The sequence below is a fragment of the Gopherus flavomarginatus genome, chromosome 10 (assembly GCF_025201925.1).
Source record: "Gopherus flavomarginatus isolate rGopFla2 chromosome 10, rGopFla2.mat.asm, whole genome shotgun sequence".
NCBI classification, from domain to species: domain Eukaryota; kingdom Metazoa; phylum Chordata; order Testudines; family Testudinidae; genus Gopherus; species Gopherus flavomarginatus.
In genome coordinates, this window is record NC_066626.1 from 51,877,481 (window position 1) to 51,895,156 (window position 17,676).

At 39.1% G+C, this 17,676-nt stretch overlaps 1 protein-coding gene across 1 annotated transcript in view; it reads right to left on the reverse strand.

The window, feature by feature from the left end:
• Positions 1-16,518, reverse strand: part of GPD2 (glycerol-3-phosphate dehydrogenase 2) — an 80,398-nt gene extending 63,880 nt beyond the window's left edge. Inside the window, exons 1-2 of the mRNA XM_050969238.1 lie at positions 16,417-16,518; positions 4,163-4,334 (exon numbers count right to left, since the gene is read on the reverse strand). Coding sequence (XP_050825195.1) covers positions 4,163-4,334; positions 16,417-16,518 — 274 coding nt within the window. The remainder of the gene's footprint in view (positions 1-4,162; positions 4,335-16,416) is intronic.
• Between the last annotated feature and the right edge of the window lie 1,158 nt (positions 16,519-17,676).

Genomic DNA, 17,676 nt, shown 5'->3' on the forward strand with positions numbered 1-17,676 from the left:
CCCATGGCAGGAACGGTTTTGTAGTATTCACAGAGGGGTATGACTTGTGTATGGCGTGGACCATATTTACAGTAGATAACTTACAACAGTTACTCTATATAGTTTTAGCACATACAATAAATGAAAAGAAGTTCTGCGCACCCCAACATAACAACCTTAACAATCCACATCAATAAAAATGTTCTATTCTCAGAGATGTCTTCCAAATCTGTAATATACCATATATACTCGTTCATAAACTGAATTTTTTATAGTAAAAAAGAGAAACACCAGAGAAGGGGGTCCACTTATGAACGGGTATAGAGAGGGAGAGGTGGGACAGGGCCCCTCCCCGCAACGGAGGAAGCAAGGAGAGGCAGCACAGCCAGCAGAGACAGAAGGGAAGAGGTGGAACCAGAGTCTCTCTGCTTCTGGCCATGCTGCTCAACCCCTCCCCCAGCCTCCGAAGCAGCTGCAGCTCCGGGGCTGACAGGCTACAGCCACGCCATTCGGCCCAGCCTGCCAGAGCAGCTCTGGCCAGGTCAGAGACATCCTCCCCTGGCCCTCCCAGATAAGGTGAGAAGGGGAGAGTGTAGGGGTCCCAGGGGTGGGATCATGTGGGGGTTGGTCACAGGGGTTACTCCTCTGACTCCCAGCTTCTCCCCCCCAAAAAAAAGTTTCCCCACCAGTTGCTGTCCCGGCCAATCAGGGTAAGCAGCTGGTGCGCCAGGACACTTTGTTTACTTAGGTTCACCTCCGTGCCTGCGGACGCTCGAAGTAAACAAACCATCTTGGCCCACCAGTGGCTTATCCTGATGGTCCAGTAGCCAAAGTTTGCTGATCCCTGAATTATAAGGTTGGCTTATGAACAGGTAATAAAAATTTTCCATTTTTACTCATCCATCTTGGGACGCCGGGGGGGGGGGGGGAGGGTCAGCTTATAAAGCTAACTAGCTTATGATCAAGTATATACAGTAATTAAGATTTTGATTAGTAACTGTAGTGTGAAACAACTAATTAACATATCTAAAAATGCTTAGCCCTCCTCCCAACACACACACACACACACACACACACACACACACACACACACACACACACACCTTAAATATTGTGACTTGGTTTCATAAAAGCGTAAAAGTTTACAATATAAATCCAATTAAGATAAGCACTTCATGGCAAGAATGAGGCCTTTTGCTCAAAATCTTTCAGCTATCTTGCACCTACCTAGAAAGATTGCTTTTGTTGCAACAAGTAGAATTGTGGATTCCCCCAACACTAGTGTTTTTTTTTCTTTTGAAAGTATGTGGGCAAGGGGAAAAGTAAGAGGAAGCAGGGTCAATGAGTTTCTTACCAAAGTTGAGAAAAGCAACATGACTCCGTGCACAAGGAGAGAATAACTAAATGTAAATACTAACACTACTTTTTTTTTACCTTGCATCACCTTAAAAAGATAGTGCTGTGCTTTATAATATTGCTTGTAGAACAATATAAAAACCCTTTATCATCTATTGGTTCCCCAAAACTTTTATGTCCTTAAAAATCTAATTATTACTGGTAACTTTAAAAGATCAGAGTAATTTGTTTTTGTCAAATGTGACTAAAGATTAATGGATACAATCAGGAATAATTTGGTGAAAACATATCAAACACAAGGAAAGCAAAATTTGTTGTTAAGTGAAGCATCAAACATAATAAAAGAGCAAATTCCATGAATGAACAGCAACAATACACAATTCATTAACCAAATGCCTATGATTATTTCACACTTCAGAAAACTACTGATATGATCAGAATATGTAGTAACAGGATAAATATAGATTGCCTTCAACCATTCTTTGTGCACTTTCAATTACAAATGCAATTTTTCCAGAGGCCCACCAACATAATAAGAGCAAGACTGAAAACCTTAGTCACATAGGTTTACCTACTATTTAGTTATCTTTAATAATCCATTAAAAAATCATAACATACTAATTACAAATTGGAATGTATTCCCCAATATATCAGTCTGCGTATGTTACTTGCTTTTACATTATGTAGAAAACTTAAAGTTTATATAAAATGAGCATACATTTCAGCTAAATTTTTTCAAACAGACCTGGAGTAAAATCCTGGCTCCAGTGAAGTCCACTTCCATTGACTTCACTGGAGCCAGGATTTCATTCCTGGCATCAGCGGAACTGCACCCCCAGACATCGGGTAGTCCTTACACCAGGCCTGAAGGTAGGTGCTAGATGCCATGCAGAATTCTGCAGCTACCAATCACATTGCATGCAAATCTAAGAAAAGTATTATGGTTCTAGTTTTACAGAGCAGCATGAAAGGCAGCATTAAGTCTGAACTGTATGAGAGAGGGAGAACACAGTCAAGAGAAACAACTAGTATAGAGAGCAGGAGAGAGTGAAAAATAGATAGCGTGGATAGTAACAGAGAGCTTTGCAAGTGAGGTGAAGCTTATTATTAATGTGCGTTAAGGCTCTGATCCTGTCCACTTTGAATTCAATGGAAAATACTCCCATTGATTTCAATGGTACAGGGATCAGGACTTATAAGAGGAATCTATGCAGAATCTATGGCTGAGACTGGAGAAGAGGGTGAAGTAATCAAGATGGGCAGTCACAAGAGCAGGAAACAATGTTGCTTTTGTTTTGTAGAACCAGGAGCTGATCTTCTCTTTCAGGAAAGTGATTTTTCATTGGTATGTTCACAGGTTCTGTTGCTTGAACATACATAAAGTTACCTTACAAGGATGAAAAAAAAATCAAGACAGGATGGAAAGCAAGGGACACATTTTGGAAATAAAAAAAAGCACCGGGATTTAGTGAAGCCCTGGATGTCAAAGGAGAAAAACACCAAAGACTCAAGTTTGAGTGATGGGAAGCATGCTGTGGTCAAACTCAGGTAGAGTTGAGCCCTGTAAATTACCTCTTAGGCCATCTGTTTAACCAATAACTACTCAGCAAAGTCCTCAAAACAGGTTATTGCAGGAATGCTCAGCCTGTATTAGAGTGGAGCATGGCCATTTTCTGTAATTATCTGTGTTCTCAAAAGTATTTGAGTGTATATTAGTGTTCAAAGTTAGTGAGTGACATTGACAGAAACAGTCAAACTGCAGCCAGATGCTTGTCTACATATACACAAAACGTGAAGGAAGTTCAATAGAAACACTGCAGTCAAGAAAAGACTCAAGTTCATGTGTCTCTTAAGCAACAGAGTTGTGATTAGTACATTTTATAGATCAGCTAACATATGTATTAGTTTTCAATCATTTCTGCTACATAAAATCTGAATAAAAAGTCAGGGTTTTTCTTTTTAAAAACATAGCAAACACAGCTGAATCCAAAACAGAACAATCAATTAAAATCCAAGGTCCAAATTCACCCCAGTAAGCAGACTTGGCTCCATTCACTTCAGAAGTGTTGGTCTTGTTTAAACAGAGCTAAATTTTGCCCCAATATTTTAAGAAATAATAATTTAAGAGACCACTAATCTGGTATCAATACATGTGCATTCACCTTAATTTCAAAATAAAAAATAAAACTTTCCGTAAAGAAAGCAATCAGAACATCAGAGACTTACCATGTGGATCTTCAAACAGAATCCTATTGGTAGGTTTTAAGAAAAATCCAGACGGTCTAATCTAAATCTGTGCTAAGAGTAAAATCTATTTAACATGTGCCAAACATGTGTAAAAATGGCTGGTAACCATTTTCACAACACCCCTACAGAAAACAGAGGACTGACACCATATTTGATTGCTCATGTAGAATTCATGCCGAGCCCTCTCCTTTTCGAATGAAGTTGGCTCCAGACTGACGTATGGCTTTTCCTTCTCTCTTTCCTGTAATTGTTTTCCTGCACAAACCTCGATGACTCACATTTTCAATTAAAGATATACCCAACTAACAGAGGTTGGAAAAATGCGTTTCCACATAGCTGCAGCTGTACCAACAAAATATGACTCTTAAGTTTCCTTCAAGTCCACACGAGACATTGGGATCCAAAGATAGTTATATAATCAAGTCTTTGGAGGGCTGTGGGGAAGACAGTGGGTTCCCCATTTTAAACCAGCTTTGTGTTTGAATATCCAGTTTCATAAGTTTATATTAAATTGCATACAAGCACTTTTATAGTAGGTGATTTTTTCTAACTGTAATACGCTCATACTTTCATGCCTCACCTCTCGTAACAGCGTCTAATGCACAGCCGCATCCTGTTGCTCCTCCTCCTATAACAAGCACATCAAATTCACTTGTGTTTTGTAGAGCCAGGAACTGATCTTCTCTTGTTGGAAAGTGATTTTTCATTGGTATGTTCACAGGTTCTGCTGCTTGAACATACATAAAGTTATCCTACAAGGAAAAAAAAAAATCAAGACAGTATTTGCGTCTATTCCTCAGTGGCATGCCGTGACATTTTTAGTTAGATATGCACGCAAAATGGCATCCTTCACAGAGCACAACCTCGCACATATGGAGCATATGAGGTCAGGCTGTGCAGAGGGTGCTATTTTGTTCTACAAAATGGCACCTCCTTGCACATTTGAGGGCCAGACAGATTCATCTCACAGCACAGCCCATCCTGGAGCACATAAGGCTGGCCTTGTATCCACTGATGGCATGTCACTGATATTCCTTATAGAATAGGTATAGTTTAGTAGAAACTAACCAGAAAAAGGTGTCTTTATTCAAAGTCACTTTTAAATCTAATAGAAAATATTTTAACAAATGCAAAAGGTAACTAACAGTATTAAAAGAGTAAAGGGTTAGTTTGCAGGAGTAGCCAAGGTGAGTTAAATGTATAGTTATTGAGGGATTAATAAAACAAGATACAGTATCAAATACCAGAAGGGAGTATTGAAGATTTTATAATAAAGATAATCCTGAATAGGATTAGAACTCTGTACTTTTAGCATATAAAATACACATATAATCTACTAGGCTATAGAGTCATTGCAGAGCATCCAGCAGCCATTGGAGGAATTATTTTGCACCAGAGGGTAGTCATTATTTCTGTTGCTTTCGTGGAACATTAAAATATTAATACATTATTTGTATTGTGGTACTGATCAAAGGCCCCAGTATGCTAGGTGATGTACAAAAACAGATAGGAAGACAATCCATCGATGTCCCAAAGGAAAAAAAAAAAAGTTTAATTAAAAAAGCTGACTGTAAGGGCTGTAAAAGCTAATGTTTTCTCATTTTTATTATTGAAAATCAGCTGTGTACAGCCCCTTTTTTTTTAAACCTTAACCTACTTTGCTTTTATTTCTCAAATCATACAGTGTGCTAACTTTTTAGTGGTACACTATAACAGTATGACAGTATTCATAGACCATTTCTGGTTTTCTTTTAATGGATTCCAGAATAATAATTTTCTCTAAAACAATCATTGTCTGATTTCTGTAGCGACCCATCTCTCAGCTTGATGACCCTAGTGAAAGAGAAAGACAAACTTTCTAAGTCAATTAACCTAAATGGGCAGCAGGCTTAGATTTTTTGTTTATTTGGGGTTTTGTTTTGTTTTAAATTTAAAAATTGACCATTTCCTAAAGACTTTACTTGGAGGTAAGAGGTTTGGTTAATCAGTTTAAACAGATGTCTGAAAGCCCTTGTAATTACGGGTATCCTAAAATCCTACTATTGGTTGTGCACTTCATAATCTATATTATGAGTACCATCATAATGGGTTGTAATCCACCTCTGCAATGTAGTATATTAATTACTTTACGTACAATGGGCTGTAGCCAGGTATTATGATTATTCCAAAGTTAATTAAGATGCAAGGCCACAAAAGAAATCGTGCTTGCTCTCTCGTACTGCCATCTTTCTTCCCTCTCACATTCTTAGTCACCATCAACCTTCAACGCTGCACACAATTGGGTAGTGGGTCACTCTCCAAACTATTGTTTTCAAGCTCTGAAGGGGCTGACAATCTTTTTCGTAATAGAATAATCACCTGCAGTTCAGGAAATGGATTTTGAGGACAAAACACCAAATCAAAGCATGTGCAAATAATCAGTATGTCTGGGTGCTTGAAGGCAAGGAGGATAGTTTTGTGGGTAAGGTACTGGAGTGAGTTAGAACAACTGTTTTCTATTTCCAGCTCTGGCACAGACCTCATATGGTCTTGGGCAAGTCATTTAAGTCAACATTCAGAAGTATCCACTAATCTTTGGTGTCTCAATTTTTGGGTGTCCAAACTGACAACTGATTCTCAGAGGTGCTGATATCTGCAGCTCCCGTTGATCTAAAACACAATTTTGCAAGCCCAACACCCAGGAAATAAGAATATTTCAAGCTGGGTACCCAAAATTAGTGGTCACTTTTAGAAATTTGGGCCTCTGGAGTATCTCCATTTCTTCACCTATAAAATGGGGGTAACACTTCCTTCCCTCACACAGACATTGCAAGGCTCAATTCATAATGTAGAAGTATTTTACAAATATGTAAGAGTGAGATTTTGTGCAAAGCCTTTAAGCCAGTGATTCTCAACCCGGGGTACGCAGAGGTCTTCCAGTGAGTACATCAACTCATCTCAATATTGGCCTAGTTTTACAACAGGCTACATAAAAAAGCACCAGCAAAGTCAGTACAAACTAAGATTTCATACAATGACTTGTTTATACTGCTCTATATACTACACACTGAAATGTAAGAACAATATTTATATTCCAATTTATTTATTTTATAATTATACGGTAAAAATGAGAAAGCAATTTTTCAGTAATAGTGTGCTGTGACACTTCTATTTTTTAATCTGATTTTGTTAGCAAGTAGTTTTTAAGTGAGGTGAAACTTGGGGGTATGAAAGACAAATCAGACTCCTGAAAGGGGTACAGCAGTGTGGAAATGTTGAGAGCCACTGGTCTAAGTGGTGCAGCCAGAGCACACAGTCCAAAGGGAGGAGGGCTAAATTAGTTTTAAGCCATCTTTTCACCGTCTCGAATCCGATCCTGGGCTGCTCCAGGAGCTGAAGAAGCACCCAGTTCAACTAAGTTACTGCAGCCTCCTTTGGTTGCCCTAGGGGCTGCAGGGCTGCCTGGAATTTCTGTAGCGCTGCATGATGTGGCTCTACCCCAACATGCCCCTCCCACATTGCAATACTTCATTACAGTCCTCTGGAAGTAACTTTACAGCTGCCTACCACAGTGCCTGTGTCAGGAAAATCCTCCCTTGCCACAACCAGGCTTTTAAGGCCCCCTTTATGCCACTCCAGCCTCCCACTTAGTTCAAAGGGAGCGGGAAATGGATGCAGATTTCAGCCTAAGTGTTATATTATGTTTTGCAATCTGAAAGCTACTCAGTTTCCAATATTTGAATTGCTATATTTTTTGCACACTGAATAAAAGATAGTAGAAATAAATAGGAAAGTAATATGCAGAACAGTTTATAAAGTGAAGTGACAACACTTATTTCTTCAGCAAGCGAAGTGTCAGAACTTAGAAACAGTAAATTTGTTGACTCAGTACTGGAGTAGATTCCGAAAAATCACTCCTCCCTATCAGCTGAACATGCTCAGCCTGATACCTCATTAAAGTTCTATTTATATAAAAGATCATCCTAAGTAAAAAGATAGGAAATGGCTAGCTAAACACATGCACAATTCAGCAGCAAATGCATTCAGTCTACCAAAGCTGAATCTGAAAGACTACTACTACTATTTCTACATCACCAGAGGATGTACATGTCACTGAAATGGGCCATTTTCATTACCACTACAAACCGTTCTTTTTCTCTCCTGCTGATAATAGCTCACCTTAACTGATCACTCTCCTTACAGTGTGTATGGTAACACCCATTGTCTCATGTTCTCTGTGTATATATCTTCCTACTGTATTTTCCACTGCATGCATCCGAAGAAGTGAGCTGTAGCTCACGAAAGCTCATGCTGAAATAAATCTGTTAGTCTCTAAGATGCCACAAGTACTCCTGTTCTTTCTGCGGACACAGACTAACATGGCTGCTACTCTAAAGCCAGTGTAGTCAACACTATGCCACTTCCTCTTCCCCTTCCACACTCTCTCAGCTCTCTCAGCCAGGCCAAACACTTTGTGCTCTGGCTATCATGGGCTGGAATAATTGTCCCTAGAGGTAGTTTGTCCCGTCATAAATTAGAGCAGTCCTATGGTGACAGGTTTGGCCCCAATCAGCCCCAGGACTGGGAGCGAAAGACTAGTAAGCACCTTTGTTTCTCCATCCCCAGCTTCAGCTCATCTTTAGCACCACTGAGGTTCAAGTACATAATCTCTCCTTCAATATACTTACAGGCTAAATTAGACAAATGTACAAATGAAAGGGGTATCAAAAGTAATGTCATTTTGTTTAGGTCAGACATTGCTTTTTGGTTTTAGAGGGATTTCCAAGTATGTACTCCAGCAGTCACCTATATTGTCGCAGCTTCACTGCAACTGTAACTTGAGCTAGAGAGATCAAAAGTCAACCACTCCTCTTACTGCAGCGCAGACATATCTTATAAGTTTCTGCAGGGTGTAAATGACAAAAGAACTGATTGATACAAATGGGTGCAGCTAGTACTGAAATTGATTAAAGTGACCAAAGAGGAAATTTAGGCTGATCATCATAAGAATTTCCTAACAGATTATGGAATATTCTTCCAAGAGAAATGGTTGAAGCCTACAGATATTTAGAATTTGATTGGGCAATGTTCTGAAGTATATACATATAGTAGGAAAGAATCCTGCAATGGAGTGTAGTCTAGTAGATCTAACTGGTCTTCGCCTTCTAACAGCTCAGCACATGTTACTTGAGTTTAGGTTAAGTTACAAAATACTATCTTCTTACCACCATTGCAGAGCAGCTGCTCTTGTCTATTATGCTGCTTTTCCACCCCTTTCTACTTGCTGTGATGCTTTGTATCTGCCTTTCCTCAATGCCCTATAATCTATATAGTTATAAGTGACAATAGCATGACAATTTCACCATGTAGACCACGCCTATGACCTCCATACATGAAGGCACATCTTTTTTAAATGCACTGAATTACACAAATTGCTCAATTTTAGAAGATAGCTTCATTGTCTCCTGCTCTATTGCCTGTGAATTATAGCTGTTAGAGACATCTTCAATCCCCAATCCTGATGAGCAGGGTTCCCTGAGATAACCAACCAAATGGTGCAGTTTTCTGAAGTGGCCAATCAGCTCTGTAGTAAATAGAAATGACTCAGAGCAAGGTCTCCCTACAAAACTTTTAAAGAAAAAAATAAATAAAAAAGGCAAATGACAAATATTTTCATGATCTGAAGGACAGTAAAAATACAATGGTATTTTAAATATGTTAAGCTTTACACATATCAACCTCCGTATCCCTTTAACAAAGAGTTTATTGTTCTCTGCAACACATCCTTGTGGGTGTAAAACTAAATAATGGTTTACACGACATCCTCAAGGTGAACTAGTGACTAGATCGAAGCCCGATCTACAGCCTTCCATGGTTTATGAACTTTGGATAGCCTCCACTCAAAATGATTAGATCACTTTCTCCCTATGTTTAAACCCCTATTAGACTTGCAAATTTTTTTTAAATGTTCTACACAGTTGTCACTACTGGTGCAACAGAAAACAAGATCTAATAATTAGTGTCTACTGCTGAAAGAAGTGCGTATTTAAAGACTACAGGCAATTAACAATCAGGTTGTCCTGTAATCATGTACAGTATTAATTTGAGTATAGTGTGTAGGGTTTCATGCAAATTACTTAATACATAAGAGAATGAGAGAGGTTGCTGCTGTATTATGCGAGTCAATCAATGGAGCAGTTAGATTAAAGTAAAATTGCTTCATCTTCTATTTATTATAATTAAGGCGGTACTAACCATATTTGTATACCTCCTCTAAGTCAAGTAAAAATTAATAAGCCTTTTTCATGACCTAATTTTGAGAAATTACAATGGCCCATTCAACCTAAAGTATTCCCCCTGCTTTTACATTACAAACTGCTTTTAACTAACCAACCACTTGCTACACACATCAAACATAAATCAGATCAATACATTTTAAATAAAAGTAATGTGAACTGTAACTGTGCAAACAAATTTTCACCAGTTTGATTTTTTTAATATGACATTTTTCTTTAAAACCAAATCTATCTGGGGGAGAGGGAGGTGGAAGGGGACAAATTCCTGGCCTCTGGTTCCGTTTCTGATACAATGCTAATCCACAGTATCTTTAATGAACTAGTAGGATTCACTGAAGCTTTTTTTTTTTTTTTTTTTTAAACACACAAAGTAGAGCTGGGAGTGAGGAATATCTCACTTAGACATGTGTCATTGAAATTTTAGCAGCAAGCTTCACTTCGCTCTAGCTGAAGTCTACTACCCACTGAATTTTATTGTATGTAGGGTCCAGTTCTGTAGCTATCCTCCATACAAGACAAAAAGTTATCTGTAATTCTGACTTGAGTCCTCAATTCAGCAAGGCACTTAAGCATATGCTTATCTTTTAATGGGACTACTCACATGCTTAAAGTTAAGCACTGAAGTGATTTGCTGAAATGGGGCCACAGAATGACAGATGAACCAAATTGTACGGATGGTTGAATGAGTCAGAAGTGTGTCCATTTCTAGCTATCCACTACTATTTATGTCTCTACGGTACATGCAAGTTTATTTTTTTAATTCAAAAATTCCCCTTCATTAAATTAGTTCTATACAATAGACAAGGTAAAAACCTTTTAACAGGTTTTTCCAAGATAATTATCACCCTCCCTTCAGCAAAAGAGTTGTGTCAATTTCAGCACATTCAGCTGGACATAATATTGCCAGAAAAACTAGACTCAGCACTCAAAGAGGGACAGTCAGTGTGTACAGCTGAATATTTTCACAGCTATACCCAGGTAACAGAACAGATCCTTTGGTATAGAATCCTAAACAAATAGCATATTAGTGTACATACAACACAGTGCCTCGTGCACTCGAAATTGATAGTGATTTATCTTGCTGTCAATTAAATGGGAGACCGAAGGAAAGCTGCATACAGGGATTCCATCTGCAATGATGTGATTCGTTTGGCAGCAAACAAGTGTGATCGCCGAAATAAGCGATTGCAGTTTACATCTACAATTTCTCAGGGAAGAGTTCCTTGAATGGTTTTGACTACATTCTTTGGGAGAACAAAATTTAGTTTGGCAGCCTGAAATAAATCTTGAAGTTCTAAAGTGATCTAGTAATCGTAAGTAAGCATTTCTGATAATAATTTGTCCTGTATTATCTCTAGGTAGGTTTACACCAAACTCATGGCCATCATTTGTTAAGAGTAAGATTTTTTAAAAAAAAAATCTGTTTCCTTTTCAAAGCGAAATATTCATCCTATTAGCCCCGTCCAGAGTCACATACCCTTATAGTGTAATAGTCATTGTTTATTACACATCAACCTCTGTGCCAGTTCGACAGAGGATGCAAGTTTATTACAGGGCCTTGCTCTTTAACTCAAGCTGTAGAAACTAATGCTTTTAGCTCTGGGGTCCCTGGTGCAACCCCAGTGTATTGGCCAAAATGGCAGACACCCCAATAGCAGAAAGAACTGCTTTAAAGGAAGGAAATGTTACCTGAAGGCATGAGAAAAACAGAGAGTGAGCCAGCTACAAGGAAGGAAAATCTAGTCAATATCTTCAATACAGGCCACATGATAATCTGTGGTTCCGTTTGTGATGATCAGCAACACAGTTACAAGGTTAGCTGCACCTCTACCTCCATTCTGCTCTCTGAGTACACTTCCCCACTCCCCCAGGTGTCAGGCTTCATGCATCTCCCTCTCCTAGGGTGGACTTCTGCAATTCTCCAACTCTCAGACTGGCCCCTAGGCTACAGAACCTAGAGTATCACCTGTGCATAACCAGTGGGTGCAACTGAGTTCAATACCAGCAGTTCTTCCTTTCAGGAGTCTATGCCCAGTGGTGAATACAGTGACCAGAAGCGTTCTGGTCACAAAGTATTGTTTCATTCTAATAGCAGGGAACAACATAAAATGGGGGAGAAGGGATTTTTAAAAAACAGTCTACATGCATGTCTATCTTACCTATAAAAGCACACCTATAGGCTCCCCATTCGTTGACAGTATCCCAGGCAGGCCTAGCTAGTTGATTTATATTGATTAGTTTTTAACTGTAAGATGAAAATGGAACCCCCTTAAGAAGGCAACATGCAGAATAAGAAAATATGTCATTTATCAAGAGCATTTTGAAACAAAGATTGTGCACATATTTGAACTGACGTACTGCACACCATTTCCATTCAACAGAATTAAAGGTAGAGAAATTTGACTCTCAGTCCTGGGTCTCAGTTCCTGGGCTTTTGGCCATGCTTCTCCAAACAAGTTTGGTAGGGTGCACAGGAGGTCGAGCCAGTATCCTCTGAGCCAATGGCTCTCCCACTGTCCAGGAATAACTTTTAAGTGTTTACTTGGTGTGCCTTATCTTGAGACAGTGTCCTCCCTCTTGTTTTCTCACAGCCTGCTATTAAACTACATCAATATATTCATACAGGAAATATTCTAGTGACCAATATTCCGAAATTATTACAAAGCAGCTCCAAGTCCATGAGTTAAGTCAGGTGATTGATTTTGTGCAGCAAAAGACACATTAATGCATATACAGGGATGGTTTGAAAAAGAACAAGGAACAACTTGCAGCAGCTTTTGGTGCAATTTTCCCAGGGCCACAGGTATTCCGTGATACTATAGCCACAGAATTTACTCCTAATACCATTCTTAGCTGGGTAATCTGAGGGGGGAGGGTTAAGTTATTTTTCCTATTGCCCACGCTTGCGAAGAAAACCTTGAAAACATGACCACCACATGAACCACCAAAGAATTTTCTTCCTGAGTCTGTAGGCAGTCTGTAAACATAGTTGAGCTGTGTTAACTGCCTCATTCATGCTGACTCTGAAACCTGAATTGACTCTGAAACCTAATTAAATGCCAAAATAAACTATCATTGCTGATCATTTTAGCAGAAACAGGCAGCTAAGGTGCTCATTCAAGAATTCAAAACTTCCTCCCACAACTTCTCAAGTTCCAAAAGCCCCAAATCTCCCCAATCCAGCTGCCAAAGCCTCTAGCTTCCACCTGACAATTTCTATGGTGCAGCTGTGTGATTTCAATACAAAAATCTGAAACACTGAATGTGGAAAACAATGTAAAATGAATTAAATTTTGTATCAAAATTAACAAGAGCTTCTGAACTGATTATGTTATTTCTTTTCATATTAAAGACTTCAATTTGTTCATGTTCAGCTTGATGCTGGCTGCAGCAGACACTTCAGTTTGTCCCACCAGAGTGCCACAGAATCCAGAGACCTTGCCACAGCACAGGAGGTACAACTTGCCACAGAGTAAATGAGGTCATGCTTACAGATAAGGGGAAATCCATATGCATATTAATTTAGGTTTTCTGTCTGTGTGAGAAATTCAATTTTTGAAAAAAGCCACACAGACTTACTACATTGTGTAGCCAATTAGTGTGCATCTTGGGGCAACATATTTTTCTGGCTCTTGTAAATGGGAAGATCCTTCACCCTAGTATATATTTGATTGGCAGGTATTATTAAAGAGAGGACAGTTGTGCTGTGGGATATGCTCACAGCTTAGATATGTCAACACTGTAAATGAGCTGTTCTCCATTGTGTCAATCCCTCCAGTTACGTCCCACCTGCTGCCCTCCATTGGGTGTTCAAGGCAGTAATTTTTTAAGGACATCGCAGAGCAAATCTGCGAGTTACTATAAACCCAGAAGCATGAGAAATTATATGTTGTTCACTTGCCAGACTCCTTGCATATTTTATATATTATATATATATATTTAGGATGACCCCACAGTTTGCAGTAGCTTCAGAGATCAGGTCACAAGACAATGTTTCATTTGGCCATTAGGGTCACTCTTCTCAACGAAAAGTTTTACATCCATCCCAGGAAATAAAATTTCCATATGATTTCTAGTATTGATGGAGAAGGGAGCAATTCCCTGAAATTTGGAACATCAATTTCATAAAAATTCATGTGTATAATTAATCTGTTACAATTAGAGCTGAGTGAATTATGGATTTGGGGGGGGTGTATGTGTATATAAAGTACAATTTAAATAGAAACCAAATTTTCTTCTAAACTCAGAAAAATTGTTTTGAATCCAATAAAATTTTCCAGTAGACTCAGAATTAAATACTTTTGGTTTTTCTAGTCAATTCAACTGTTTGAGTGTTTTCGACCGTTTGTGTTCTGTTTGTTGTTTTCAAGTTTTGACAACAACATGTTGTTTCAAAATGAAGAATTAAAATATATCAACTTTTTTGGGGGGTGGGGGGATGACCTCCGTTTTCCTTCCTAGTGAAATTTCTCTGTCAAAAAAAAAATTTGCCTGGCTCTGGTTACAATCCTGATACATATTAGCATCCTATGTATTTGGTTTATTATTTGAAGTTCTAAGCTTAAAAATGTTACAGTATACTAATTCAGGCAGACTCCTGATAAAGACTCCAAGGAGTCTTTGGAACATAAACACCAACTAGTATAAAACAGAGGCAGCAACTGAATTGAACATACGATCCAAATGTGCTATTTTACAATACACTTTCTGTTATACTATATCTTAAGTTATAAGGATCCAGGACTATTCTTTTTCCAACTTTACTCATGTCATGAGGCACAATCTCTTTTTCCTGCACCCATGCTACTATTCCTTCCTGTACATATACAAGGAAAAAAGTCTCTGGATTATTATCGACGAAGCATTCCTGGAACTAAATGAAAGCTGTCTACAGTCAACCATTGTTGCTCCTGAATTAGACTATTAAACCCAAAACCAGGTCTTATTTTATCATTCAAATCAAGCAAATTTAAAATTAATATACAGTAAAAGATGAGACGTTAATTGTCCATGGCAAGCTGTTAACCTGCTTGCAATATAAAGACAGCTGGCTACACATATATTGTGATAAACAACATACAAATTTAGCACTTGCTAAATGAATTGGACATAATCCAAAAGGATTCCTAGGGATCACGCTCTATTTTCAAGCCCAGACTAGAGCAAGTGGGATCAAAGTGCTGCCCACTCTCTCAGACTGAGCAGAGTTAACAGAAAGTTGGTGACTGGCAAAGATTCTGAAAAGGGGAGCTTCCAGCCTTGCAGCCAACACTAAGGACAACCCCACCAGGCAAATTTCTACATGCACAGTTGTCCAGGCCAGCCTGAATATTTATAAATCCACAGCACTGCACAAAGCCAGTCACTGTACACAATTATCTGCACAGAAGGCAGAGTGGGGAGTGGACTGTGCTGACTCGTGCTTAGTCACCACCTGCTCTGCAGAAGACCAGTTCAAACACCCCATAACCCCTTTGTTCACATTCACTCCCATATTGGCTTCACTCCTGAGCCTCCTTGGGGAATGGAGGAAAGAGGCCGATAGCTCTGCTCCTCCTTTTGGAAAAGAAGAAAATGAAACCATTTCCTACAATACTAGGAATCAATCCACAAAGTGAAACCAGCAACCCATTGGGTGTTTTTTTTTTCTTTGTTTTTTTAAAGGTCTGTTTTGTCCAAAAGTACACTTAAGGACAGCCTTTCCCATTCTAGGATTTTGTTTTGTCGACATTTTAATTAATGGAGGAAAAGAAAGAGTCTGTTCTGCCTCTTGGATTTTGATAATGACCGAAGTTTTCAAAGATGGGTGCCTACATTTAGGCACCTAACCATGGAAGTCAACAGAAATCTTTTTATTAAGTTCACTGGGAATTGGACCAGGTCCCCAAAGTAAGTGGTCTGATTTTCAGAGGGGTTAGCAGCCACAACTCCCATTCTGAAGTCAGAGAGAACAGGGAATATTCAGCACTCATGGAAATCAAACCACTTAACTGCTTACCTGATTACTTACCTGTTGCCATGTCAGGGCTCATCTACACCAGTGGGATAATGCGCTCTACAGGGGTGTCATTTCTAAAGCGCGCCAAGTTACACATTAATTGGTCCACGTAGATCCTGCTAGTGCATTTTAACGCAGTGCTGTTTTAAACAGTACTACATTAGAGTGCACTAGGGAACCTTTAGTGTGCACCAGGGATCATGTAGACAAGCCCAAGTTTCAAAATATTGGCCATACTCTATTCTGTTACCCATACTGGTGAAGAAAAACCTACCCCACCCTAACTCAATAGGAGATGAGGAAATTTTCAAAAGCATTTTTACGGGAGGTTTAAAACATCAATCTTAAAACAATTACAAGAATAATGTCCATGTTTTCTTACTATTCAAAGATCTACAGCAATGAAACATCATTAATGCAGTACTCTAAATTAGTTCCAACCAAATCAAGCTCAGAGGCCCTTGGCATTCATATCCAAACAAAGCTATTCATATAAACCTAAAATACGCTTCAGCAGATTTTAAGTTTCATATTTTATCAGAAATCGTAATTAATACTTACGTGTTTGTTTCTATACTGCGAAAACTGAGAGAGGCCAAAAACTGTTGCTATGGCACCTCCTCCAATGAGGACAGTTCCTTTTACTACCTTACGAAATGCCATTTTTTACTCTATAAAAAAGAAAAAAAAAAAGAGTAAAATTAATATGTTTCACCCATGTAAGATTTCAGATTGTCTAGAATAATGCACTTATTTCAACTAGAACTGGTGCTGAGAATATAAAGTTTCGGGGTAACAACATATTAGATTAATTATTTTGGTTGTAATATTATCAGTACAGAAAGTCGACAAGACGATGGAAGCAAAAATCATTGGGAAGTGTGTGTATTAGAGGAAAATAAGTGAAGAAAGTGTATAGAAATATTTAAATGTGCTTACTAATTTACACACTGAGTGCCTATCTCAACTGCCAGCAAGTGCTTATGAGCAGGAGCAGCTGCTTTTGCCATAGCATCCTAAGTATAACTAAAACTTCCCACCACTAATGATAGACAGGTAAACTTCAGCCCAGAACTAGCCACTGAGTACTCTTTCCAAACAAATTAGCCATTTTTTTCTTTTTTGCAAAGACCAGCACTAGCTATCCTTCCTCACTGTCCAGCTCCTTTTACAACCCAACAGGACTGCACTCTAATCTGCCACCCAGCACACGAATGAGGGCAAAGAGGCAGAGCCAGGGACCTAGCGAACCTCCGCTGCCTTAGGATACCACAAATTCATGGTCTCTCCAGACTCTCCAGCAGAGAAAGAGAGAGGAGAGGGGATCTGGAGATGGGGAAGGTGGCTTCCTCCTGGGACTCCAGCTCCTGGGATGCTCTTGGACACAGCTCCCTGCTTTCCAGAACCCCATGCCGCCATCTCCTCACACTGCCTCTTCCACTTCCAGGCTCACTCCAGAAAGAGATACAGCAGCTCAATGAGGACATGGAAAGTAACCTTCTTAAGAAAATTCTGAGTGCACCCCCTGTTTGCCACCCAAGAATGATAGGTCACTATTCCTCTTGCACAACAGAGAATGAATGCTTGTATCTAGCAATGCTGCAGAGAGGGGTCACTGATGGTCAACAAACAACCAGGTGCTGCAGAGAGTAGAGGTAGTGATATAGGCAACAGACAAGACCCAGTAGCTGAAAAAGAAGTGAAGGGTAGATTTGAAATGCAGGACTCCACCTCCTAGCTGTTGAGGCAGAAGACAAGGACTTTGTGTCAGACATTCTTAGAGAACAGTGTTTGAATGCAGGACTGTCTCTAAAATCCTAA